Genomic DNA, 26,713 nt, shown 5'->3' on the forward strand with positions numbered 1-26,713 from the left:
TATGATCATAGTTGTAACATGTGCTGGGATATCACTTTGGATCAGGAGGCAGCTGGCCACAGGACATGAATGAAGAAAAGGAAATTTAAATCACAGGAAATATGGAGGATGAATGCATGTAAGACAAGTCTGCTGACTGTGGACAATTTAGCACCCGTTTCTGAAAGTTAGTGCTGTGTGGTGAACCTGGAGATCATGCTTTTAGCTGGGCCCGAATGATTAAAAAGATCAATTTACATGGCTGAAGTTAATAACTGCCAAGGGACTAGAACTTTGTTCAGAGGCCAGTGTTTGATATATGACTGGTCATCATGAAGATTGCTGTTGTTTTCCTCAGGCTGGTTAGAATTGGAGTGTTCACGTTGCCAGGTCACGTTCATGATGTGTATCTGCAAGGGAAGGTATGTTTTGGTGTGCATGCGTTTCAGGGGTGCAGGAGCTTGCTGGTTAGTGATTGTGTTACTGCTTTTGTTGAGCCTTTGTTTAACCTGCTCTTAAACAGGAATAAAGGCACAAATCTTTAATGTATTTTTTTTTCTTATTTTTATCAGTCCTCTGCTATGTGTAACTGTCTAGTAAACACAACCTGCAGTATGCTTCATAAAATACTCCAGGAAATGTGTTTTAAAAGGATGATTTATCTATGGCTGAGAACAGCACAAGCAACACACCTTCTAATTGTCTTTATTTAAGATTTTGCCAGTAAAATGTGTCCTTTTCTGTGTAAGTGTGCTAGTGCAGATCCAAGGTATTTCAGAGTAATCTGGGTAATACCACAGAAATCTGCATGTTCTTCCTGTTCCCTCCTGTTGTTTAATCAGATGGAAACATCATATGGCTTAAAATGGCAATTACGTATCATTCTTGTGAGTTCACATAAGAAAGGTTTTGTTTGTGACATCTGTATAAGTATTCTATAATTAGAGTGCTTCAGTCACGTTGGGGCTTGGAGGGGGGAAAGGTGTAATGTGCAACCCAGGCCAGACATGTAACTTCTTCAGCATCTGTCCCTTCTTTAAGTAAATCTGAAAATTTGCTTTCTCTAGAAGAGGCTTTTCACTTATGGTATTCTTGAAAAAAGGTGATAATATTCCAGGCTGAAGAGCCCTCTTTTTGCCCATTGCCAGTAGTTTGGGGGTTTTTTGAGCTACCTTTTGTTTGAAAAGGACCTTTCTGTTGTTTGTCCCAGAGTGAAATCATAGGTGAGTGTTGACCAGAACAGGCTGTTGGCAAGAATCTTTTTGTAAGGGGTTTCTGTTGCAACCACCATTGTACTCATGAGGTGCTATGAAATTACTGTACTCTCTTATGATGTTTTCTGATGAATAACATAGTACTGTAAGCAGCAAAAGTAATGAAGTTAAATTTCCCTTGACAAGTGTTTTTTTGACTGGATTCTCTCCTGTCTAGTGAGAGATGGGTATGCCTGAAGCTCTGTGCAGATGGAACATGCATAGCAAACACTTGCTTTGGAATCTCTGTTGTCTAGTGAGGCTTGACCTCTCTGGCATATGCACGTACACAGACTGTGATTGTGCAAGCCTCATTTCCTGTGGAAACCATGCTAAAAATCGTGTTTAAAATCTGTCTTGATCCTTAGGAAACAAAAGGTTAAAAAGGCATTGAGAGGCTGGATGGAGAAGAGCAACTGGGCTTTGACTTCCTATATTTTAAAGGGTGCAGAGTGTAATCAGATGATCACTTCCCCAGTTCACAGAAATAGTGTGTATAAATTCTAATATAGTGTGGCTTTGCACTGTAATTTCCTTAGTTTTCCTTCACAATGGCTTTACTGAATTGGTTCCATTTATAAGTCAAGAGGTGATTTTTCAAGCAGTCTTCATGCAAACTTCATGAGATGGGGAGTTTGACTTCCAGGTCACTTCTTTACAGCAACAGAATTGCTAATAAAAATTCTGTCATCAGTATGTAGTTGATAGTTTAATTGCTGATACATGGTGCAGAATATAGTCTATCTCATTTTCTCCTAAGATGATGGTACCCAGACTTTCAGAGGAAAGAGACAGTAGATAAACTGGAACAGGAAAGGTTCTGACTGGTGTGGGTTCAGGATGTATGAATTTTCATTCCAGGTTCTGTTACAGGCCATCACTTTCTCATCTGTATGCTAAGGATAGTTATAGTTACCCCGTTTTTTAAAATTTTTTGAAAACCACTGTATAAGAGTTAAATGTTTATTTTATGTGCTACATAATGTTTTGTTCTAAGTAACAAAAATTATTTTTTTTCCCACAGGGTAGTGCTACAAATCCCCAAGGTATAAATGAGGACAAATCCTATTAATTGTTTGTTATGTGCTTGGACATTTTTGAAAATTAAGTGCCACTTTAAACGAGAAGTCTAGAATTTTTTTTTTTAATTCTTCAGAGAAAAGTTTGAGAAGACACTGGAGAAGCAGAGCTAAAACTATATATATATGTATATATATATATATGTATATATGTATATCTTATTTAAACAAAACATGCAGTCAGCTGGTGAAAACTGCTTTCTGAGTTCCAGTTTTCATTTAATTTGGAACATAAACATATGAAAGTCAAGGATAGTAATTTGATTTCAAAAGAAAGCTGCTTGAGACAAACATCAGTCAGAGCTAACAGGAGCCATATGCTAAATGTTTTATGTTAAGTGATGTGGTCTTAAAAAAAAAATTAGGAAAAGCATATTTAATTATTTTTTTTTTTAAAGCACGTCTTCCCCAAAGAAGTTGTAGTAAACCTTCTGTTGAACAGGCTAAACAGTATTTATGCACATAATTGTTGTTAATATATTAAGTTGTAGATGCAAGATATTTTCTGTTGTGCATCAAAGAAGTTTGTTCACTTAACTATAACCACAGACTGCTTGTCATTTCCCAGAGCCACAGGATTGTTAAGATAAAACTTGGCAAATTAGAGCCTCTCTGAGCGAGAGGGTTTTGGTTTTCTATCACAAGGTCTGCTGAAAGTTTTACAGATATGTGTTAGCCTTTTTAAACCAAGAGCCAGTAATTATCTCCAGCAGACAGCTACACACAACAAGCTACGGAGGTAATTCTGGCACAACAGAGGTGAAACAAGAGTTCCCTTGTCATCATGAAGAAGGTTGAAAAGCACTCAGTGGAGAAGAATAAGGCTTAACTGGCAGTCGTCCCTTACAAAACAGAAAAAAAGGGTCTCACATAAACCAGTATTTGTTGGCCAATTCCATTGCATTTAAAGCTATTTAAGTTATGTTTTTATAGATAATTACAGTTTTCTTTATAGTTAATTAAATGGTTAATAGAGTCATAGAAGCATAGAATGTCCTGAGTTGGAAGTGACACGCAAGGATCGTCGAGTCCAACTCCTGTCCCTGCATATGACAACCCCACAGTTCACACCATGCTTCTGAGGGCCTTGTCCAAATGCTTCATAATTGTTAAGCTCCCAAATATTTGCAGGCAGGATGTATGTTACCCTGGCACACAAACTATAGCATACTTTGCTAGAGATTGTGTCAACGTTAAGGAACTGATGCTGAATTATTTATATTGGTGAGTTATGTGAAGTATAGTTAGTATTTTGGCGGAAACTCTTGGCTTGTTCCTGTTGACAAGATCCCAGCTGGCAGGGGTCAAATGTGCAGACTGGATGTTTCCTGCACGCTGACCTAGTAAAGCATTTCCATGCTGGAGGCCTGCTTTGAAAGGAAAGGTTGTGCAAAGTGCAAGGTTACTAAAATCCAGGTAGACTTCCTTAACTTGTACTTAGCCAGTTTTAAGGTAACAAGTCCTGGCTGGGCATGATCCCAGAGATGGATTTCTGCACACTCTTGGCAGTCAGGGGAGAGGGATGGGCTGCTCACAGGGGTGACCAGAGTAACTGGTTTGGGTCCTCGTCCCTCAGGGGGCAGCTGGGAGGCTGCAGAGCAAACCTACATAAATTAGCAGCACTTGCTAGGCTTCATATATAATCCTCCTCGAGGCCCTTTCCCACTTTAGGAAGCTGATTTATGGTATCAAGGCCCATTCTGTATATCCTAAAGATCATTCTGGTTGGCGGTGAGTAGATTGTTCTGGTGCAAGGGAAAAACAGAGGTTGTCCTCCTGCTCAGGCAGCAGTGTGAGTGCCTGGCTGGGAGCAGGCACCGGAATACTCGTACCACGGTGCTTTGGTTTGAGAAATTGGTGATCTAGATAAAATAATTCAGGAAGTTACTGCCCTTCACCTGGATGCCCTTAAAGCTACCCAGGGAGCCCATTTCAGTGCCCAGTGAACCTGTTGAGGGTAAACCTCAACCAAGGGTAATATTTGCCAATCTGACATTGCATTGAACTGAACTTAGTAGTGCTCACAAGGATACTCGTGACACGGATAATCTTTGTGTGAAAGACAGTAATTTCTTAAATTGCTTAGCTAAATCTGCATAATTCTAATCATAATTTTGATGCTTTTTAGACATGAAACTAATCTTAAATACTGATCCCCCTACACAAAATGCATGGTGACTGTTGATCAAAGTTGGTAAACTTAAGTGTCTGACTGATTGCAAGGATTCATCTATGAACAATTTTAAGCTGACAACAGGTATAAGCATTAGTAAACAGTAATATAATGTGTGATGTTCTTTATCCATTCTGAAATGATGAGGGGACAAATGGTGTTTACTCCCAAGTCATGTGAAAGCATATATCTCACATTTCCCTGTAAGCTGCTTATGATCATATTGATTGCCATTGTCTGTAAAGAACATGGCAGGAATTTTTCAGGTGTATATGAATAAAAAACATCGAGAAAAGGTTATATTTTAAGTTCATCATTCTGTGGTCAGATAAGAAAGAGGAGGATCTTGGGCTGCACTGTGCTGGAGCTGGAGGAATGCTGCTCTGTTGAGATTGCAGCATTGATCTGGTCAGGCCTGATTAAGCAGAAGCAATCAGGAGACAGCATAGCACAAATGTGTATTTTAAATCATTGTTGTGTCTTGGATAATGTGTACAACAGATTGTACAGCTGGTGTATTGAAAAACAGTGCTCGTAAGTCTCGCTGAAGCAGTTCATGCAATTTGCTACTCCCACCACTTTTTTTTTTTTTTTTTTTCAAAGTGCTGAGTATAATGCAAGATGAAGTGCATTTTGACAATCAGTTTTTAGAAATTGCTATTCCTGTTTACTGGATGTTATAAGAATATAGAATTAATAGGTCAAGTATTAGATCCTTTAAATTGTGGAGAAAAGTTTGAATTTCAATTAATTTCCAGTAATTTGAGTCTTGATATGATCTTAAGACATTGTTCCGTGACAGCAGAAATAGGATGATTTTCCTGAGATTTCAAAGCCATTTAGGTAAAACTTAATCACTAGCTCTTGACTGATCTGTGGCCAGAAAAGGGTTTGTAGTCAAGCACCCGTTGTTCTGTTACTCTCTATTAATGTTACTCAGTTTCCACTGGCAAAGGAGATCCTTTAACCTGCTGCTCCTTCTGTTAGAGATCATTGGGGAACTCTTACCAGTTCAAGAAGGAGGTACAGAGCAAAATCTGAAAGCATTTCTGTATTTATATAAAGTATGGTAAAAGGCACATCTATATGTGTGTTTTTGTAGTCATGCTAAAATTATCACTTGTAATTTATCCTGTAACTTTCATTTTGAAGATCTTTCAATAATTTTTTAAAGTATAGGTTAATGAATTATTTTTAAAGACAATATGAGAAAAGTTATAACAAAGTTAATCTTCAGGCCATCCTGGAACCAATTAAACTTCTCTTCTAAAAAATATGTAGTCTGTGCAAAGGCATTTGACATGTAGATCCGGGAGAGGCCTTAAGGCTAAGGCCTTAAGGTGTGTGATGATGCTTTTGTGCCTCTAAACAGTGTTCTGTGCTTTATCAGCTGAGTGAAATGTTATTAATTAACTTAGCAACATTTTTTCTGATCTTTATTACTATTAAGAAAAAATATTCCATCAAGCAGAAATGGTGGGTGAACCATGCATCTGGCCTTTGAAAGGGGAATGGAATCTCTCCTTTTATGTCCAGAGAAATACATACAACTATTTTGTTTGTGCAGTTATCTAGTAGGATATTTAAGCATGAGGTTTTGCAACCATAAGTACTAATTTGTTGACATTTTTCTGAATGTCTATTCCACCCTTTGAAAAACTATGTCTGCATACAGTATATGTCTCCCATTTTCCGAAGTTCACCAGTCCTAAGTTTTGAAATAAGCTGTTGGATGGTTCTCCATTGTGAGAGTTTTAGCCGCAGCTTAGTGCAAAGGCTACAGAGCTGTGCGCATCTTCTCCATTTGTATCTCTACATCCTTGTTCTATGAGCAGATTTTTAAACAAAACGCTTCATTGCACATCTGTTATCTTTTTACAGGTGATGTATCACCCATCAGCATGTCTCCCATCAGTCAGTCACAGTTTATTCCACTTGGGGAAATCCTTTGCTTGGCCATCTCAGCAATGAACTCTGCCCGAAAACAAGTCACACATGAAGCACTAATGGAGCACCTAACAACCTGCTTCCCAGGTAACCAGACGTTAATAAATAATTGGTCAGTTGGGCGCATGTCTGTAACAGGGCAGTTAAAGAATCCCTAATCCGTACCCAAAAGGTTGCTTGTCTTTTTGGCTTCCTTAAAAGAGGGAATTTCAGTGTTAGACAGTCTTTCTTCACTCTTCTCCATGAGAATATTGATTAATCCTGAGATGCTACCCACAAGTAAAAGGAGGCTTTAGGATTCTAATCTTATAACCTTTTATTTATTCTTAAGCATACAAGAGAATTCAGTTCTCTTCAACAGGGCCATTCATGGTGAGATGCATTTTGCAGAGTTAATTCCTAACTTTATATAAATATTAAAAATTACTTGACATACTAAACGGAAAACTGTATTGTCTTTTTTCTTTTTTCAGACTGATATTGGAATAAGCTTGTTTGTGATTTTTCTCACAAAATACCATCATAGTCAAAAGTGTTTAGGATTTCTTTAGGAGTTACAGAGAACAAAGCACACATCCTAACCGCAGCAGACTTATTCCACCTTGTGGCTTTCAAGCCAATTGTAAGCTAGCTCGTAAGAGCTCAGTGGACATTATTCAACCAGTTCAAGTGTCATTGCCCAGTCTCCACAGAGATAACCTCATGAAGGTCTCTGTGTAGAGCGTTCTCTTGAAGATGCATGTCTTCCTCCACCTAGGACAGGCTCTCTAAACTGATGTGGCCTGATGCAAGTAATAGAGTCCAATGACAATGACGTGCCTGCTTCAGGGAGAGGTTACGTTTAAAGTGACAGAAGGCTGTCAGCCTGGTTTCCAGGGGTTTTCAGAGCTTTTTTGGACACAGTTCTGGCTTTTGCTTCTGTATTGCCCCTGCTTGAAAAATCTTTTTAGGTTTGTTGGTTTTTTTTTTTCAACTTGACAACTCTCTCCCTGACTGAAAGGTTTGGAGAGCCATATACCTGTTATGTTCATAAATGCTGGTGTGTTGTTCAGAAGATATCCTTGTCAGCATTTGATAATGTTTATCAAATGGTAAAATGAAAATGTCTTTGATTAAAGATACTGTAACATCAAAAAAAGGAAACCTATATTAAGAATGTACTCTTGAATATGCTGCTTCCCTGCTGGCAGTCTGTATCTGGAGTTGGTGAATCATGCAAAATGCATCTTGTAGAGACGCCTAGAAGTGCGGTGTAAAAACATGGGGCAGAGGTTTACTGCTCTAGAAAGCGCAGCTTTTTCACTGTGCTTTGTATGATCCTGGGTAAGATGCTTAATTATTCTGTGCCTGAATTTACAGTTCTCTAAACTAGTTCAGAAACTTCTCTCTTTTACCTCTTTTACAGCTGTAAAAAGCAACTAATTAAAAATGTTTTAGTAGGAAAACTACTGATGCATCTGCCTCATCTAGGCAGCCTAACCATAGCCATGTCTCGATGTCTTCAATTTTTTTGCTTACATTTCAGAGCAAGAGTTACTTAATAAAGCCTTGATGGTTACATGGTTTTTGCTATAAGTGATGCTAAGTTCTGAGATTTTAAAATATAATTCTGGATTGAGAGCTGTGTTTGGAATAAACTGTTCTCTCTGACATTTCATAATTGCACTTCGGGGAAAAAAAACACTGCAAGTATATTTTTCAAATACTGGCTTTCTGTCCCAGTTTGTGGTTTAGTTTAGCAGGGTTTTTTTTTTTTTCAGTATTCTTGGCTGATTTTGAAAATAGTGGTAAAAGTTATAAGGGATGGAATGCAAAGAAGGCAAAGTTCACAATTATAATTCCAGTTTAATTAGTTTTGATGATTTTTTTTTCAAGTCATGTTTTCTATATAGCTATGTACTAGAGGAGGTCCATAGTTTGCAAGTATTTTTGCAATTATTGTATCAATATTTTTATATATAAACATTATTGCATGGTGGAAATTATAATTTACTAGTGGCATCCCTTGGGTTTCCTGGGAGCATGATTATCAGTTGATTTGGTGTGTCGTGATATTCTTGCTAGACAGAACCATACATCAAAAGTAATTCACCAGGCTGGATTATTTTGTAGACTCTGCTCAGAAGAAGCCTGAGGCAAATTAGCACACAGTCTCTTGCTGCCTCTTTTTTTTTTTTCCACTAGCCATGTGCATCTGCACTTCTCAAGTCTGAGATTAAAAAAAAGGAGAGCCTTGTTTTTCCCACCTCACTTCCCAAAACTTAAAGAAAATTATTTAGCCAAAAAAAAAAAATCCACCCTTTGTTGTCCATTTTTTTCCCCTCTCTAGTGAAATGCCTTTCTCTCCTGGGTATGACATATTTAACATAGCAAGCATACACGTTCTACCAGTGCATGAGGATTATCCAAAATTTTTGACCTTTACAATAAACAGAACCTTTTCTTGTGCTCTGTGATATTTTTCACTCATCTGGCCAAACTCTCTCATAAATCAGTCGTGTCTCTTTGAGTCCTCGTATTCACTGTGCCTATTTTAAAATATCTGATGTCCTCCCATATTCTGATAGTTTATTTTTCCTGTTTAGGTGTTGATGCTCTGAGAGAGAGGAGAGTGTTGCCAGTGTAGATGTATCTGTCCTTGTCACATAACCTCTCTGTATCTCACCCTGTAGCAGCACTTGTCTGCCTGTGTTGTTTGTGTTTTAATGAACAGATGCTTCTTTGCATTCCGTGGTGTGTATAAATTTCCTAAGACCCCAGATGCTATTCTCAAACTACCCAAGAATAATAAACCTCTTTCCTCAGTGCAGGATCTTAACACTTGCAGTCTAGACCTCTGGTTTGCTGAGCCATTGTGCAGGCATAAATCTGGGCCATGGCTCTATCTGAAATAAGGTATGCTAATTATTTATAACATCACATAGCAACCACTCCACATCCTTAACTAGTATTTCATGAGCCAATCAGAGTATTTCTTTTATCCCTTGTTAAGCCTTAGCATCAGCTCAGGAGAAAATCATTTTAGCAGATTTAACACCATTTAAATACTACTTCAGATGTATTTTTCAGTAATTTATTTTATTGCAAAAGTTTGATAATGCACATCTTATTTGTGACTTTTGTTATTTGTCAGGTTTTTAAAAAGTAGGAGGGCTTCTGCTGCACATGCTCCCATTATTCTAACTTAGTATTAAACAATGAGATGTTTGTACAGCCCTACTTTATAATTTATTGACCATGGTCTAAATCCTGTACATTAAATGTAAATCTTTGAAATCCTATATAAGGAGCTAAGAATGTAACCTCTGTTGCTGTGTTTGGCAGCCAGACCCTCTTATCTGTATGAACCTGGCTGAAGAAAACATCAAGCCTTTGTCTATGCTGCCTTTAGTAAGGATTTTTTTTCTTTTTTTTTCTTTCTTTCTTTTAAATTTGTCCACAAACTTGCTAAAATCACTTTAAAATGTTCAAAATTTCAGTGTAGAAAATACTTGTGTATTGGACTAGATTGCTTTTGAAGTGAACAGTTCTTTGAGAGCTGGCAAATTCCTCTGACATTCGCCTTCGTAACTGTTCACTCTTTAAATATGTGAAATGTATATGTAGCACTTAAAATGAGTGTCTTACATTAACTGAGTTCACTCTAGGTCAGTGTTCTTTGTGAGCAGCAAACAAGACATAATCTTCTGTCTGGAACCTCAGTGGATGGCATAGTAGACTCTCTTGAGATGCAGAAAATGTACATGTCTGATGATTCAGTGTCCAGACAGTTTCTGCTTTTGAATTATTAAACTACTACATAATCTTAAATAACACCACTGCTGTCATGCAGTATTTTATATGCTAGAGTCTCTAAACTACTGTTTTTTTTCCTCTCGTTCCTATTTAATGGAGGGAGACCATAAGGAGACTTCTGAATGCAGTGGGGTAGGTTGTGGGCAGGTTGCTGTAAAGAGAAAAGTCTTGAGAAAGCCAGGAAATGTGTATTTAAAATAGCAACAATGGGAGCTAGAGTAGTGTCATTTCTCCTGTTCATTGTACAGGAAATTTAATTCCAGTCCGGGTCTGTTTCTGCTTTTGTGAGTACCTGAAAGAGATGTGAACAGAACCCGTGGCTGGCATTAGCCGGCACTGCTGAGCAGCAGGAGCAGCAAAGGTGCATCTGCTGTCCTCACTGCTGGCTTAGTGAACCACAGGGACGTACGGTGTGCTGGGAGTGATAAAAGTGGCAGTCTCCAACTCCAGGGAGAGAGCTGACACGATTAAGTCTACAGCATCATTGACTGCCCAGGCATGCTATTTTCTTTTTTTCCTTGGTTTTTATCTGCACATTCTCTATTCGCAGGGCTTAGTCAATTAGTGTTAACTACTGTGCATCCAGTGTTTAGAGACTCGTTTACCCCACAAGTTGTAGTCATTATGGTTTACTGGGTGAAAAATTCATGTTATTATTTTTACCATGTATTTGCAGTGCATTTTTGCTTAAGTTAGTATAAAACAGCAGAAGATCCATATCAATCACTTTCCATAACTTTTCTGTAAACTCCCAGGAGAATACTTTCCTGTCTTTTATTTTTGTTCCGATATTTTTGAAACAGTGCTTTGAAAGAAGTCTTTAAGTAAAATAAGGACAAAGAACCAGGTTCTTACAGGCAAAGGTGGGTACGTGTTGAGACATTTACATGTGAGCTCCTGGAAAATCCAGTGGATCAGTCAGGTGGTTTATGTAGAGACAGGCAGAGAGACTGGCTGCTGCACAGGAAGTGCGTCTCAGTTGGACCAGGACTGGACCCTGCAGCTCATTTTCAACACAAGATGGAGAAGCATGTGAGCTTGGGTTCGGGGTCATCCACTTCTGGTGGTGATGCAAGGGCACAACCTGAAAGGGGTGGTGTTACCCAAACAGACATAGCAGCTCCACTGCAGGAAAGAAGAGGTTAGATGATGACTGGTGGTTGTTACGGGAATTGGAATCACTTTTCGTGTTCCTGTGCTTCACTGGAAGCTTGTGCAGAGGGCAGCCTGCTCTCCAGCTGCCGCTGCCTCACAATCCAGAGGAGGCTCAGCATATTGTTTGCTTCAGTCCAGAGAGATTCAGGACTGTGGGCTAGGGAGGGGTAGTCCTTTTTCCCCTGGCTCTCTAGATTTCAGCTTTACCCATCTGTTGCTATTTCTGACACGTTTGCTCATCCAGCAATTCTGGGGGTCTTTGTTACACTCTCTAGGATTATCACATGAAATTGTGGCCACTCACGTGAAAAGGGGAGAAAATACATGCTCCTGATACTCCATTTTGTTTGTGTATTCTTTCCAATTTTCAGTGTCATTTTCTCTCTCAAATTATATCCTTTCTTTACCTCTTTTACTTTCTGTGTCTTTATCGGCCCCAATAACTCAGCTCTGTGGAATGTGCATGAAATATATTTACTGCTGCCATGTACTTCTCCCTGGCACCTTCTCTGTTTTAACTGCTTTCACTCATGTGTCCATGTTGTTCCTAACATTTTGCTGTTTCCATTGTAAGATTTTTAGTTACAGATATTACTGGATGTGAGCAGTATGGTCATGTCTCTAAATTCAAACAACATTCAAAGCCAGACATAAGAATACTTACTATGTTGCCTGCAACCCTGTAGCAAGGAAGAGGGTGAGTTAAGGAATTAGTACAACTTCTCTATTTCTTGTCACTAATCTTTTGACGGGGTGCCAGAGCCCTTGCTGTCATCCTCATGTTTGGAGATCAGTGAGCTTGCAGGCTCCAGCCTTTGCGATGTGGGAGAAGAGTTGGTGACCAGACACTACTGAAGATATTGTGTTTGTGGCAGGTACACCTGGCTGAGATTTTTCTGTGAAGTATTTTTGTAAAAAGCATATACTTTGCTGAAATGTTTTTGCATGCATGTTTTCGTGGAATTTCTGTTCTTGAAGACAGTCAGAGTTTGACTTGACAAGGTGCTGACCGACCTGGTTTAAGTTGGCCTGGCAGGAGTAGAGATGTTGACCAGATGTCTTCATGAGGTCCTTTCCAGCCTAATTTACTCTCTGATTCTGTGGGGTTTGCTTGTGTGTTTGTTTTTCTAAATCAGTTTTGTTGAAAAGAAGACCAAGATCCCAAGTACAAATACAATATTAACATTTTATTTTAATATAGACCATCTAAAATTTTGAAAAAAAAAAATCTCTAGTTCTAAAAATGTAAACCAAATCATTACCCAGCATTAAATTAAAATGCATTTTAGTTCAACAAAATTTATTGATTGAAGATAGTTTTTTCCAGTAAAAATTTTGAAGGATTTTTATTTCTTATTCAGCATAAACAGATTTTTTTTAAACTAGCTTGTGAACTGAATCACTTGTTTCCTTAGCTCTAGATGGAACTTATTGCTATGCACAGCTTGACAACTTGTTATTTTATCTGAGAAAGTATTGAAGACTTGGTCCTGCACCACTGAACCCAGCAGGAGTACTGGTCGCAGTAAGGACCAGGCTCAGTGCCTTGTCTACCACATGGCTAATGTGGCATTGATGCAGGGCTGTCATACTTGTCCCTATTTCAGTATGTGATATGTGCACTTAGGTAGTGTCCCTCACATGTCACGTGAAATGCAGGGAACTGAGAACTGGCTTTTTAGGGGCTACATTTGTAACTTCCAGCACAGTGGAAAGGTCTGTTTGGGTAAGATGAACTGTTGCATTCAAGGCGTGTGTTTGTTTTTTTTTTTTTAAAGCTGATGTAGTTGAAACATGTTTTAGTGGGAGAACAAGTCAGTTCAATCGAGTTTGTGATTAAGGGGCAGTTTGGGGGAATGCTTTTTTTTCCTGTGTAGTATTCTTCTGTGGAAAAACAGCTTAGACATCCAAAGTAACAAGTAATCACCATTTTATACATGCCTGGGCATTATAATAAATAGTTCTGGTGAACTGGGATATAAATATTTAGTTGTAAGAAAAATAAAAGGGAAATGTTTCCCCTGACACCCTTTGATTTCCAGTGATTCCATCTTGTAGCTTAAGGTAACCTGCTCAATGGAAGTGACTAGAAGTTCTCCCCTTCTTTTTGTTTTTTACACTCCATTAATGGCCTCCTTTCTATTTAATTAATAATTGATATGTCTGAAGTGTAGGAGATAAGTGGAAAAACAAACAGACAAGGGAATGCTTAACAAAGTGCTTTACTGGAATTGTTTGTTCAGCAGATTCCAGCTTTCACATTGGAAAAAACAGCTTTTTGTTGGGGAGGGAGGAGCCAGAGGGTCCTGCATGGTTTTATGCACTCCCTGATACATATTTACTGTCATTTCTAGGAGTTCCAACACCCAGCCCAGAAATCCTTCGACATACCTTGAATATGCTTGTACGGGAGAGGAAAATATACCCAACTCCGGATGGTTATTTCATTGTAACCCCACAGACTTACTTTATAACACCATCTCTCATAAGAACTAACAGTAAATGGTACCATTTGGATGAGAGGATACCTGACAGGTCTCAATGTACCTCTCCGCAGCAAGGAACTATAACTCCCTCCACCTCGGGATGCGTCAGGGACCGAACACTACCCAAAAACCACTGCGACTCCTGCCACTGTTGCAGAGAAGACATGCACAGCATGCATGCATCTACCCTACAGAGGAAATCAGCAAAAGACTGCAAAGACTCATACTGTCCTCCTTCATTAGGTCAGGTCCCACCTACTGAGAAAAGTAAAAGTACTGTCAATTTTTCTTATAAAGCAGAGACACTCACAAAGCCTAAGGATGTAGAAAAGCAGTCTAAGAAATTTGGACTCAAATTATTCCGACTAAGTTTTAAGAAGGACAAGACAAAACAGTTGGCAAATTTCTCTGCCCAGTTTCCTCCAGAGGAGTGGCCACTAAGGGACGAGGACACCCCTACCACTATTCCTAGAGAGGTAGAAATGGAGATTATCAGGCGCATTAACCCAGACTTGACTGTGGAAAATGTCATGAGGCACACTGCACTAATGAAGAAACTTGAAGAAGAAAAAGCTCAACGAAACAAAGCAGGATCTTCCGCTCACCACAGCGGACGAAGTAAAAAGAGCAGGAATCACAGAAAGTCTCATGGGAAATCAAGGTCACACAGCAAGACTCGAGTGTCCAAAGGAGACCCATCAGATGGCTCTCATTTGGATATACCTGCTGAAAGGGAGTATGAGTTCTATGACCCCTTGACTAGATCCCCACGGGAAGGCTGTTTTATAATAGAGCACAAGGGAGATAATTTTATAATGCACAGCAATCCTAACATGATTGAATCTCACTTTCCCATGACACCAGAGTGGGACGTGTCTGGTGAACTGGCCAAAAGAAGAACTGAAATGCCTTTCCCTGAACCTTCCAGGGGAAGCTCCCACTCCAAGGTCCATCGGAGCCACAGCCATACACAGGATAGAAGATCGAGGAATGAGCGGTCCAGTAAGGCTAAAGAAAGGTCTAGATCCATGGATAACTCCAAGGGACCTCTGGGCTCAGCGACTTTAGGCACACCTGAAGATCTAGGTGAAGGCTGTAGCCCAGATGACCAAACAACAAGCCAAACTTACATTGACGATAGTACCTTAAGGCCGTCTCAGTCGCTCAGTCATCAAAGGGCTCTGATTTCATCTGCAAGCTACAAAGAGACTTGCATCCCTGAAATAGCTAGCGGCAGTGTAGAAACCCCCAGTTCTTGTACCCTGTTGGAACAAAGCAAGCCTACAGAGAATTTGCCATCGTATAGTGAGCTCAACTCCTGCACAACAAAATCTGCAGTTGATGACTATTTTCAGTGCAACACGTCCAGTGAGACTGTGCTTACTGCTCCATCACCACTGGGAAAGAATAAAGAGGATCATGATACACTGACAGGGACAGATGGGCTCAAAAAAATGACTCCTGCAGAAAGACAGTCTCAACATATTGCTAGGGAGCCTGGGGTGCACAAAGAGGAGTCCCCAAAGGGCCCAAGCAGTGGTTCAGTGGTTGCTGGCCAAACTCCAGAGGTGATCGCAAACGGGCGGCTGGTTCAACACCACAACACTGAATCAAGCAGTCTTGATAAAAGGAAAGAAATATTTAGCAAGGATACACTCTTTAAACCTCTGCATAACACTCTTTCTGTGAATAGTTATCATAAGTCTAGCACACCCCTGCTCAAGCCCCATCAAAAGACCCCCTCTGACACATTGCCAGTCAGATGTGAGAAACTTGAACAAGCGATAGTAACCTCAGTCACACAAGTCATGCCCGTTTCACAGAGACAACAAGAGACAACTGGGAACCAGGAAGCCTCCTTCGACTACTACAACGTATCTGATGACGACGACTCAGAGGAAGGGAACAACAAAAATGCTGAGGAAGAAAAGAACAGGGATGATGTTGGCACCATGCAGTGGCTCCTGGAGAGAGAAAAGGAGAGGGATCTACAGCGAAAGTTTGAGAAGAATCTTACCCTTCTCACCCCAAAGGAAACAGAAAATAGCAACAACCAGCGAGCCACCCACTCAGCCCGCCTGGACAGCATGGACAGCAGCAGCATTACTGTGGACAGCGGGTTCAACTCTCCACGGTAGGACTGTCACATTCATTGCAGCTTTACAGACTAGAAAGTTCTGGTTTTAGTTATATGTGTATGTGATATTGGTGACAGAACATAGGGCCATATTAAAAAATTTTCAGTGTTCTCTACAGCTCTGGAATCTACTGTTCATATGTGTGGGTTTCCCAGCATATCGTAAGCCACCAATGACCATTTGCGGCTTTGCCTCTGTATTAGTTTATTTTATGTTTGCTGAAAACCTCCCTGTATCTTTTTTTTTTTCTGTATTAAACTTGTGTTTGAATTTAGAATAGAAGGGATGAGCTCCTGCATACTCCCTCCATTCTCTTTCCCTCTAAGGTAACATCAGCAAGACAAATTGGAAGACTAGACCTGACTAGGTGGCATAATCTTTGGCTCAGACAGAAATAAACAAACAAAACAACAACAACAACAAGAAAATACAGTCATGATGATTGGTCCAGGTTTTGGCTTTTTTGTTTGTTTTCTTCAAAAATTTTGGAAGTGTGTCTATTACCTTTCCAAACTGGTGAGACTGGAACAGCTGCTCCTCACCCACAGCTGAAAGTGCTCAGGCTGTTTGAACTTCAGAGGTGATGCAGTGCTGCGACAGCAGAGACAGAGGAGTCTTGCCTAAGATACACGGGAACAGAGTCCAGACATGTGTGTGTGGTGTTGCTGGTTAGTCATTTCCATTCCAGGGATCTCAGACACCCTGGAAGTCTCAGTGTGCCCCGAGTCTCACAGACGCAGAGAGGAGAGAGTTGCTGGTGTGTTCACAAGCTTGTTTCCAGGTTAAGAATCCTTCTCTCAAGCCACCTTCTTTCTCTTTCTGGCCTCTGACAGTGCTAGGTCCCTGCTGGAATGGAGATGTCTTGGTTTTGTTCGCCCTGGATAGCAACCCATCAGAGTTCAGAGCAATGACTCTAAGAACACAGAAATAATTTACAATGGTAGTTCTCTTACAGCATCTTACTTAAGCTTAAATTATTTATTGCTTGTGTTTAAAAATAAAGCCTCCAAGAATGGATTTGTATTAGGTGAAAGCAAATGGCTTTTTAGTCTTTTTTTTTTTTTTTTTTTTCCTGTAAAAGGTGTTCTTATCATTCAGAATTATTATTTTATTTTTTTAAAAATCTGTAGCAAAGGCTGTCAGAATGGCATGTGAAGGATTTCCTGCTTCTACACAGGACGAAATTTCATTTTCAGTTAAAGTCATGTCACTCTGGAACAAATTCCTTTGGGTTCCTTGGCTACTCTCGCTTGATGTTAATGGCAAGGCAGCAATTATTTGGCCTGCTGCACCATGCAGTAATCATCAAACTAGAGCAGGCTTTTAACATATGGATAATTTTTCTGAGTAAAATATTTGAAAAATAATTTGAGTAAAATTGTACCATTTGCACCGAGTCCAGCTTAAAAAAAGAAACTTAAGAAGGTTTTTAATTTGTTCTTGTTATGGATTGTTCTGCAGATGCTTGGTGTCTTTCTCACATACAACTGTTGTATGAGGCTATGTATGCACTGCTCATTTTTAAATGTAATATCTTCTTTTAGTTGAAATGCTATACTTCAGTCAGTTTTTGTGGTGGAGCGTATGGTGGTTTGCTTCTTACCTAGCCTGTCTCACTCTGTAGAGTGCATCTCACCTCCAGGACAGGATGTCAACTGCATAAAAATCAGTTCTTAGACTGCTGTTTTGCCACCTGTATGCTAGCTGAGTATCAAGCTTGAATGTCTGGTTAATGCAAAGGCAGACATTTCCTTCCCTAATTATTTACACAAAAGCTAAAATTTCTGTCGATGTTAATCTTAAACTTAGCTAGCAAGAGAACAGCACATGGCAAGCATACTGGATTTAGTGCTGCTATACCACTTTGTTTAGATCAAAACGGTAGCGGATAAGCAGCTTTTAATAATGATTGTGTTTCACACATCCCTTTTTTTACATTTTACTGTTTATTTATTAACAAATGGCTTTTTTTTGGCAAGACCACACAAAGTAAGTGCTGTTTTTGTTTTAAAGCAACATTCTGTAGGGTTTTTTAAGACCAGCATATATTCTAGATTTCAAAGGCTTTTTTATGAGCTTTGCAGCAAGGTGATTAAATTAGATTATTTTGCTGGGTTTTGGTCACTCCTCAGTACAAGTCTATAAAAATAAATTGAGCTGAGAGTGAATTCAGCTCTATGTTTATAATTACTATGTTGTTATTACTTTCCTACCTTATAACAAAAAATGCACTCCACAGCCCTTTTACAGGAAAACACAAAAAGCCCATCCAGCATCCGTCTGGTAAGATTCGCGTCGATCTGACAGTGTCCATTAGCAAATGACAAGGGAAGAGTGTAAGAACAGGATGTGCATGTAGCGATGTTCCTCAGGTGTCCTCTTCAGCCTCCACTGATGTTCTAACTCTTGACTTCTTGAGGTGTGGCGGTATCTTTTCATTTAAACTGAAGTGTGCAGTGTTGCTTGGGGAATCAAAATTACCAGTTCTGCACTGTGAAAGAACAAGTATATTTTTTAAGTGTGACAAATTAAAAAAAAAAAAAAAAAAGGCAAAAAAACAAAACAAAACCAAACCGAAGTCAAACAGGATGTAGTTAAAAGAGATTTGCAATGGTCGCTTGGCTTCAAAAGTATTTTGTGTGCAAAATTAATGAATGCATCACCATTGGGAAAACAGCCTCACAGTGTTCAGTGCTTTTATGCAAGTTCTATATTGTAAATATTAGCTGTCAATATTATTTGTTTCCTTTACTTTTAGGGCTTATATAACACTCCTGCTCTTTTGTCACCTAAAGAGAGAGCTAATCTTGACATTACTCTGCATGCAAAATTCTCACTGCAGTCTTTGTGTATATGTGTTGTAATGGTCAGTTTGTATAATAACATTGGAATTGAAAATGCTCGAAGATCTGGAATTGGTAGTCCCATAAAGAATGATAGAATGCTGAATGATCTCTGAAAAACAAAGGTTTCATCTATTTTCATTCGAAAGTAGAGGAACAAGAATCAAAAAATGAGCAACAGAGGTACACCATACGTCATTGTAGCTCACAGAGGTCACTTAACTATGTGAGTCACCGATCATAGCTGTTTGGGACTACTGACAATAAGGCAACAATAGGCAGAAGATGATCAGTACGATTTTAATCAATTTGAAAGATCTACAGGAGTTTTCCTAAAAGCATCATTGATTTTCCAGTTTAGTCAGTTCAAGATGATTTAAACCTGCTCTACAACTGAACAAGGTGTTCCTTCCTTCCCCTATGCCATGCACTGACACATTTCTCCCCTGCCACATCCAAAGCTGTCCGTTCCTACTCTTCCCCTGATGATAGTGCTTTTTGTTTGTTTGTTTTATGGCTGGTATTTAACTGAACATGGTCCCTGATCCAGCTGGCCGCAAGGCTCAGCATCAGGGAAGCGGCAGGAACATGTGACAGGACCAGGTCCACACAAGGCAGGCAAGAGCTGCCCCTTTCAGTAGCAGTAAATTTAGGTTGACTTTAAACCAGAGCATGAGACTCTGTCTTTACTATCATTGTTCCATTCGGTCCTCTAAATGTATTCTATAAACATCTCCACAGTGAGCGATGATGTCATTTTGCAAAGCAGGGATGTGGGTGAAGGATGCATAACCAAAGAGCACATGGCTATTTGAAAACCAAATCTCTCTGCACAGGAACACAAAAATTATTAAGAGCAGAAAGAAAACAAAAAGAGCAGTAGTGGTAAAACTAGGCATAGCATACCTTGGCTGAGTTTTTTAAAAGCTGTAGACTAAAATACAGGCTCCTCTGTGTTCATAATTAGATAAATCATTAAAAGGCATAGTGTTTAAAAGTGCTAAGTGTCCTGTCACTCCCATGGATAAATGATGTGTTAGAACTAAAGGAACATTGTTCATTTGATGAATGAAGGAGCAGCACTAGTTTGTGTTTTGGGCACGATGACAGACCAGGCAGGTAAGATTCCTCAGTGTCTTATAAGTTGCAATTGTCTCAGCTGCAAAGCAGAAATGAAATGTTGTGTTTAGAAGCATTGTGGATTTGATGTAAGGTAGCATTTCCAGTTAGTGTTTTGTGTACAAAAAGATAGGTAGGAGAGGAGACAGCAGAGGAGGCTGTGTTACATGATTACTCTCCTAGCTCTGCCTTGTCACAGAGCTGATTTGATGGAGTTACTTTGTGCAAAAAAGCACCAGTCAGGAAAGAAAATAACGTGTTCCACGTGCGAGATGGAAGCTGTTTCCTTGGGTGAAAAATCCAGATGCTTGATACTGGTTCAGCTTACAGTTTGCGTGAAGTTTCAGCTCTGCTTAGGGCCGTACCTGCTTTACAGTGCAATGACTGCTCAGTGCCTCTGGAACCCGCTTTGGAGCAGCATATGCGTACTGTCAGAATGAGGTGGTTCATTGATGTGACATTACATACAAACACAGGAAGCCTATTATAAAACACTCTATTCTCCTTTCCTGTCTGGTCAGTAGATATATAGGCATGTCATATATGAGTGCGTATATATATTTCTTTTCCGTTCTAGTACTCGTGAGAGCCTGGCATCCAACACTTCAAGTATTGTTGAAAGCAACAGACGTCAGAACCCTGCTCTGAGCCCCGCGCACGGCGGCGCAGGCCCAACGTTCAACTTCCGAGCCACTGCAGACCCGCCGACAAGCGAAGCTGAGAAACTGCAGAAACCTGCTAACTGCCTGCAAGCTTCTGTCACTAGCGTCTGAGAGTCGTCCTGCCTCAGATCTCCTGTCTCATCATATACAGTAAAGTTTACGACACTGGGACTGATGTTTACATCTTTGGGGAAAAATAAAAGCATCTCAACCACAGTTTTAGTGTTTACTTAAACTGTGCTGCTATGTAGACTAGGGCCAACAAAGAAATCTTTATTTCAAGGTATTGCTTTTCACATTTGCGGCTCTGTAGCAACAGAATAGCAGTAGGGATAATATGTACACTTTTTGCTTCACTTAATTGTAACTGAGCACATATATGGAAGTCTAGACACTGTAAGTGTAATCTGCATTTTCAATGTCCATGCAGTTGCCAACTTCATTTAAAAAAATGCCACAGATGTGTGATGCCCCCGGTCAGAGGCTAAACTCTGCTGTAGAGTTGATCGTTTTTTACTTTAAAAACTGAGCCACTGCTGAAAGTAACCAGCCAGGATGACCATGAGGAAAAACGATGCCAAACATGACAAGTGATGACCTCAGCTCTATCTGTGAATTATTAATACTAATCAGTCATTTTCACTGTGCATTTTTGTGACACAATTTTGCAAATACCTGTTTGAAGCGAGTAAAAAGAGGTTTGGGGTTTGTTTTGTTTTAAGCATGGAGGGTTGGAATGGAGGTGGCTTCTCCTTTTGTGTTTCAGAAGTATTGAGAGATGCTTACTTACTGAGACTTGCTGCTTGACCTTCCATAGTCACAAATGAGGAGGTGGGCCTTTGTGTAGAGGGGGGAATGGGAAGGGAAGGGAAAGTAATAATTGTCATGGAGCCACAACGTGGAGTGACACAAAATGTAACAAATGTCTTCAGTATAAATCAAGTATTTAAAAAAGATATTCTAATTCTTGTGTCACTTCTGGTATTGCAACTTGCCATTAGTGTAGGAATCAGAGTAACTAATTTCTTGGAACAAAAATATTCTTTATGATATAAATGACAAGTATGGCCTGAAGAATTGATTTCTTTCTAGTGGAAGGACGAAAATCTATTTTATGTAGCTTATTAAATAGAGTGCCTAAATTAGGCTATTAAAAATAGCGTACATTGTAGTGATTATCAGAGAACAAAATTTAGAGAATTATAAACTTCTGGCCTTTTTATTCAGTGGATGTTATTTGCAATTTAGCATTTTATGGACATGTCTGGTTTCTAGAAATTAAATGTGTCCACATGGTTGGCAGTAGAAATCTGAATTCTCTAGGTATGGTATATCCTAATTTCTCTCCCCTAAACTGTTACTCCAAATTAGTACCCTGCTACTTACTGCAGAGTAACTTCTAGGGATAGTTAAACTCCAAGAGTAATTTTTAGGTATAGGGTCACATTCTGCTCTGTTACTCATGCAACCTAGTAGTGCAACAAACTGATTTCAAATTTAACTCTGTTTTTTATCAGAGCAGACAATTTGGTGAAATAATGACAAAGTTACTAACATGTTCAACTGCCCAAATTGTTGCATAGGAAAGGGACGTTTACATTGTCTAGCTCTTGTGGTACACAGGTATGAAAGCCAACTGTACCTATTAAAAAACAGTGTTTTCATCCGGTGCCGGTGACGTGTATTACTCTGTACACAAAGTCATTTGAGCTTCTCTCGTGTTCTCTGTTGTCATCAGAAGTCTTTACTGAAGATGCAGCCTTATGTTGCACAGTTGGATATAGTTCATTTACTTCTAAAACAGCTTTCTAACTCTGGACACAGTCGGTTTCTAGTTCTGTCGAGAACACCCAGTCAATGCACAGGTCTGTTTTCCTTGGTTTTGGTGTATAATTTCCATTTCATAGGAGCAATAAGACCTTTCAGTGCACGTAAAGGAAATTATTGTGCTTTTGGTTGGTTATCAAAGTCACTTGGCCTTTAGCCTTCTGCCTTATCATACCTTCCAAGATGTGCTCTAATTACCATATAATGCTTTGCATGATGATGCATCTTATTATTTAGTATGTAACTCCAGCCATATTTATTCCATGCGAACTGTAGAGTCAGAGTTTTTGTGGGGAATTGTCATATACTATGCAGTGGCTGACTGTGATGTTGTTTCTGAGATGAGCTCTGACATCAGTAGTGTGTATCAATTCAGTAAATAAAAATGTCGGAACGATAAAAAAAAATTACAGTAATGATCTGAAGTACTAACAGGAGTATTAAAATGTGAATAGCAAGAACAACTTTCACCTTTGGGGGAAATATTTGTTTGTCATAAACTAATCAGAATTTATGCAGGCAGCTGGTTGTACAGAAGACATAATTCCAACAAAATAAGATAGTACATACCTATAAACTGTATAGTATGTTACTTCCTGAAGTTCCCAGAGACCAGCAGACAACGTAAATGTCATATTAATGTTGACATGGCATTGTACCAATATTAATGTGACTCTTGGAATATGGAATGTAAACAGAAGTTTCAAATAGAAACGTTCTAATCTTGAATATTTTTTTCCTTTTAAAATCAAAAATGGAATATGAGGAAATTCCATCTTGAGGTTCTGGTAACAAAACCACGAGAGTGGAGCTTGAGTGCTTTATGTCACCCTAATCCTTTGATGAAATCATAGCCTTGTATTACATGGTTGCTTATCTGTCATTCTTCTAATGTATCAATTTAAAGGTTTACAGAGTTAGATTAGGTTGAATCTGTGTTGTGTTCAACTGTAAAGGGTCAACACAAATCTGTCGGCATTTTGCACACTTAATATGTATTATTATAATACAACATGTTACTTTTATGGTAATTTTTTTTACACATATAACTACCTCCATGAATTTGATGAAATGCAGCAACATGAAAAGTGTATTGTACAAAGCAAGGTTAAAAACTTTGAAGCATTAGGTCATGGCGTTCTCTTGTGTGTCAATGCTTGCGTATGAAGTCATCATGTTTCCATTGCCACAATGTCCTTCTACAATATTGAAAATCTGGCTTTCAGATGAGTCACTTAAAGACCTTGACAAGGCTGCATAATTGGGATGAAAGTGAAAGGGAGACTGAAACCTTCCATCCTCTCCCCAGTTACTGCTAAAATTTCTGCCTGGTAGAACTTGAAAATGTATTTGTAGTTTAGCAAATTAGGAACCTGTACAGTCTGTGAAACGTGATTGACAGTTTGGAGTTTAGCAGAAGACACTCTGGGTATTTTCTTGGCAGCCTTTTTATATACTTTGGGCCCTGTTCTGCCTTTGTCAACGTACCAGGTCATAGTTTTTCTGAACTGGCAAGGGTGTTAAATCAGCTCTTCCTATAACGATACACACTCTGTTCTCTAGACCGTGTGCATCTGAAACGCTTGCTCCTATAGAAATTACCAACAGCCTTTAATTGACTTCGCTGGGAGCGGTATGAGGGTCCCTACTCCAGGTATGTGCCTATTGTTCAAAGAACGTGGGCGAGTTTCCAAGAAAAATGAAGCTGGCTTTTGAAAAGTCGCCAGCTGCAACAAGCCACCTTTCAAGAGAGAAGAAAGAAAGAAAGATTTTTCCAAAAACCAAAGGAAGAAAGTGGCAGTTGAACCTAAGCAGATCACATTTATATACAAATCCTGATGTATGAACACCTCTTTCAGCAAACCTAGTAGCATTATCCTGATGCAAATTAATATACAATCATCAGTTGAGCTAATTTTGCCGTTCTAAGTTTTTCAGTTAAAAATTAGAAGAAATCATTAGCCATTTTACTCCTTGCACCACTCTAAAACGTCCGTAATACGCAAAACGATGTTCACTCAACTTTAAAAAGTAAAATGTATTGGAAAACAAATATTTTAATGAAAACCATGGCCTAAGTGCTTGCCAGCAGTAATGGTTTTTAGAAGAGAGAACAAGCAAACCCGGCATTCAGAGGCCATCATAAACACAGATAACACTTTGCACTTAAATCACGCCTTTTGGCCCGAGGGCCTTGAAGCGCTTGGTACCAGCGGGGCCTGGGGAACCTCTCGGGTGGGCAGAGTCCACGGACCCGCTTTGTGTCCAGGCACATCAGAAAAAACAAAGGCTGAGACTCTGCAGGCTAATTTATTAACCAGTTTTTTTTCATAAAGTCATTGGAATAAGTGTAATAGTTAACCAAAGTGTTTCATGTTTATACTCTGATGTTATTCTTTTGATGCATTCGGTTTAAGTAAAAGAGAAACTGCTTTGCGGTCCTGCAGAGACTCTAGAATCAGCAGTGCCAAAACCAACCAAGTTTTCAGTCATATGAGTACTGCCAGCAGTGGTTTTAAGAACAGTTATTTTAACTCAAAATTTGTTTTTCAAATACATTTTGCAGAGCTTTACCCAACACGATTGTTCAAATCGTTGTGCTGAGGAAGCAAATAGCACTCCGAATCTGGTGTCACACCCACAGTTTACAATTCTCTTTGCTCTTCTGAAGAAAACTGTACAGTATTAGAGAGAAAAGTTCTATTTTTTACTAAATCCTTTTTAAAAGAAAAATATATCTGAAATGTTCCCCCCAGCATAAGTAAAGTGCATCGTTACTGCATGTGAAGCATGCAGTGGCCCCACCGAAAGCCAAGCTGGTGCTAGAAGAAAACGGGACCATCACGCTTCTTTTATCGCGGCGTGCTAAACGTCGGTGTCGGGTATAAACCCGCAGAACTCCCCGGATCTCCCGCGGATCTGACGGAGATGGGAACGGGTCGTTAACTCCATTGAAGCTCAGTTCTGAGCTGAGGGTTTCCGTGTTCCTCCCCCCGGCCCCCAGACCCTAAATCCGGAGCAGGAGGCCAGCGGCACGCAGCCGGCTCGGCACGGGCAGCCCGGCAATGCTGCGGCAGCTGCCACGTGTTCCCCACCTCGCAAGGGCGGTTTGCAGGGCCCTCCTGTCACACAGCCCTTAGAGCCACCCAAAGGATACCCACCCAAAAGTCTGAAAGGGCCCTTGGAGTAATTGGCACAAATGTTACTTTTGTATGTGGAGGAGACTTAAGTTTAAAGGGATCATAATACTGCAGGTAATTTTCTGTGAGTGACTGAATGTGGCTGTTGCATTAGGTTTAAATGAGTTACTAAATGCAAGTGGGACTTACTGTATGTTAGAAGGGAGTTTTGCAGCCAAGACTGCCTTGTATAAATGTGTTTGCACTGAAAAAAAAAAAAAATTAAAAAATTACTTGGTCTCTGGTTGCTGTAAAGGTCATCCAAGATGGATGTTCTGTTTATATTGTATAGTATTTCATATGAAATAATTACAGTTCATGAAATGTCTTCCCTAACGTTACTGATTTATAACAGCACATTTGTAACATGGTTTTTATTGTGTCAGTGTACCATATTGTAAATGATGATTACTTGTCATGCTTAGTATAATAATTTAAAGGAAAAAAAAAAAAGGACAGGGATTTTTGTAAGTCTATATTTGAAAGTCCCTCCATATGGTAATATTGTGTTCATGTTGTTTATGTAGTGTTGTGTGAAATATCCATTTTGGATTGTGTTACTTTTTAAGATATTAAATAACATTTGGTTATATGTTTTAAGTGGATTCTTTGCCCCCATCGGTGCTTTTTAGAGAAAGTGCTTGACATTTGCATTTAACATGCCGTTTCCCTCCCTCGCTTAGGAAACCTTGCACAACAAACCAGGGAGCTCGGAAAGCCAAGGGTTGTCACAGCTCGCTGAGCTCATGTGTGCTTCGTGAGAGGTCTGTGAGCTGCTCCGGTGAGAGAGCACACGGGAGGAAATTGGCTGATTTTGAAACACCCCAGGTTGGGTTGGCCATAGAGGCGATGGGTGCAGAGGGAGCGTGATCCCCACCGAGTGTGTGGGTGCCCTGCCGAGATGCACCCCAGCTCCAGGGAGCGCCAAGTCCCTTAGTGCTCCCTGATGCCAAGGGCGATAGGTGGCAGGTCCCTCTTTTCCTCTCCTCTCCATCCTCATGAGGCGAAGGAGGACCTGGAGCACACAGCCAAGAGAAATGGCTCTAGCAGGGACAGGGTTTTTTTTTTCACATCAAAA

The 26,713-nt window shown here is 39.7% G+C and overlaps 1 protein-coding gene across 2 annotated transcripts in view; it reads left to right on the forward strand.

Moving 5' to 3' along the window:
- STOX2 (storkhead box 2) overlaps positions 1 to 26,225 on the forward strand; it is a 74,404-nt gene extending 48,179 nt beyond the window's left edge. Inside the window, exons 1-4 of one of the 2 annotated variants that reach the window (XM_082050272.1) lie at positions 101 to 118; positions 6,366 to 6,518; positions 13,736 to 16,001; positions 20,545 to 26,225. In XM_082050272.1, the coding sequence (XP_081906398.1) occupies positions 109 to 118; positions 6,366 to 6,518; positions 13,736 to 16,001; positions 20,545 to 20,740 (2,625 nt within the window). In that variant the 5' untranslated portion in view covers positions 101 to 108 and the 3' untranslated portion in view covers positions 20,741 to 26,225. Of the gene's footprint in view, positions 1 to 100; positions 119 to 6,365; positions 6,519 to 13,735; positions 16,002 to 20,544 lie in introns of those variants that run through there. The other variant, XM_082050271.1, reaches the window with a different exon arrangement.
- The last annotated feature ends 488 nt before the right edge of the window (positions 26,226 to 26,713 follow it).

Source organism: Streptopelia decaocto, assembly GCF_964273445.1.
Source record: "Streptopelia decaocto genome assembly, chromosome: 4".
NCBI lineage: Eukaryota > Metazoa > Chordata > Aves > Columbiformes > Columbidae > Streptopelia > Streptopelia decaocto.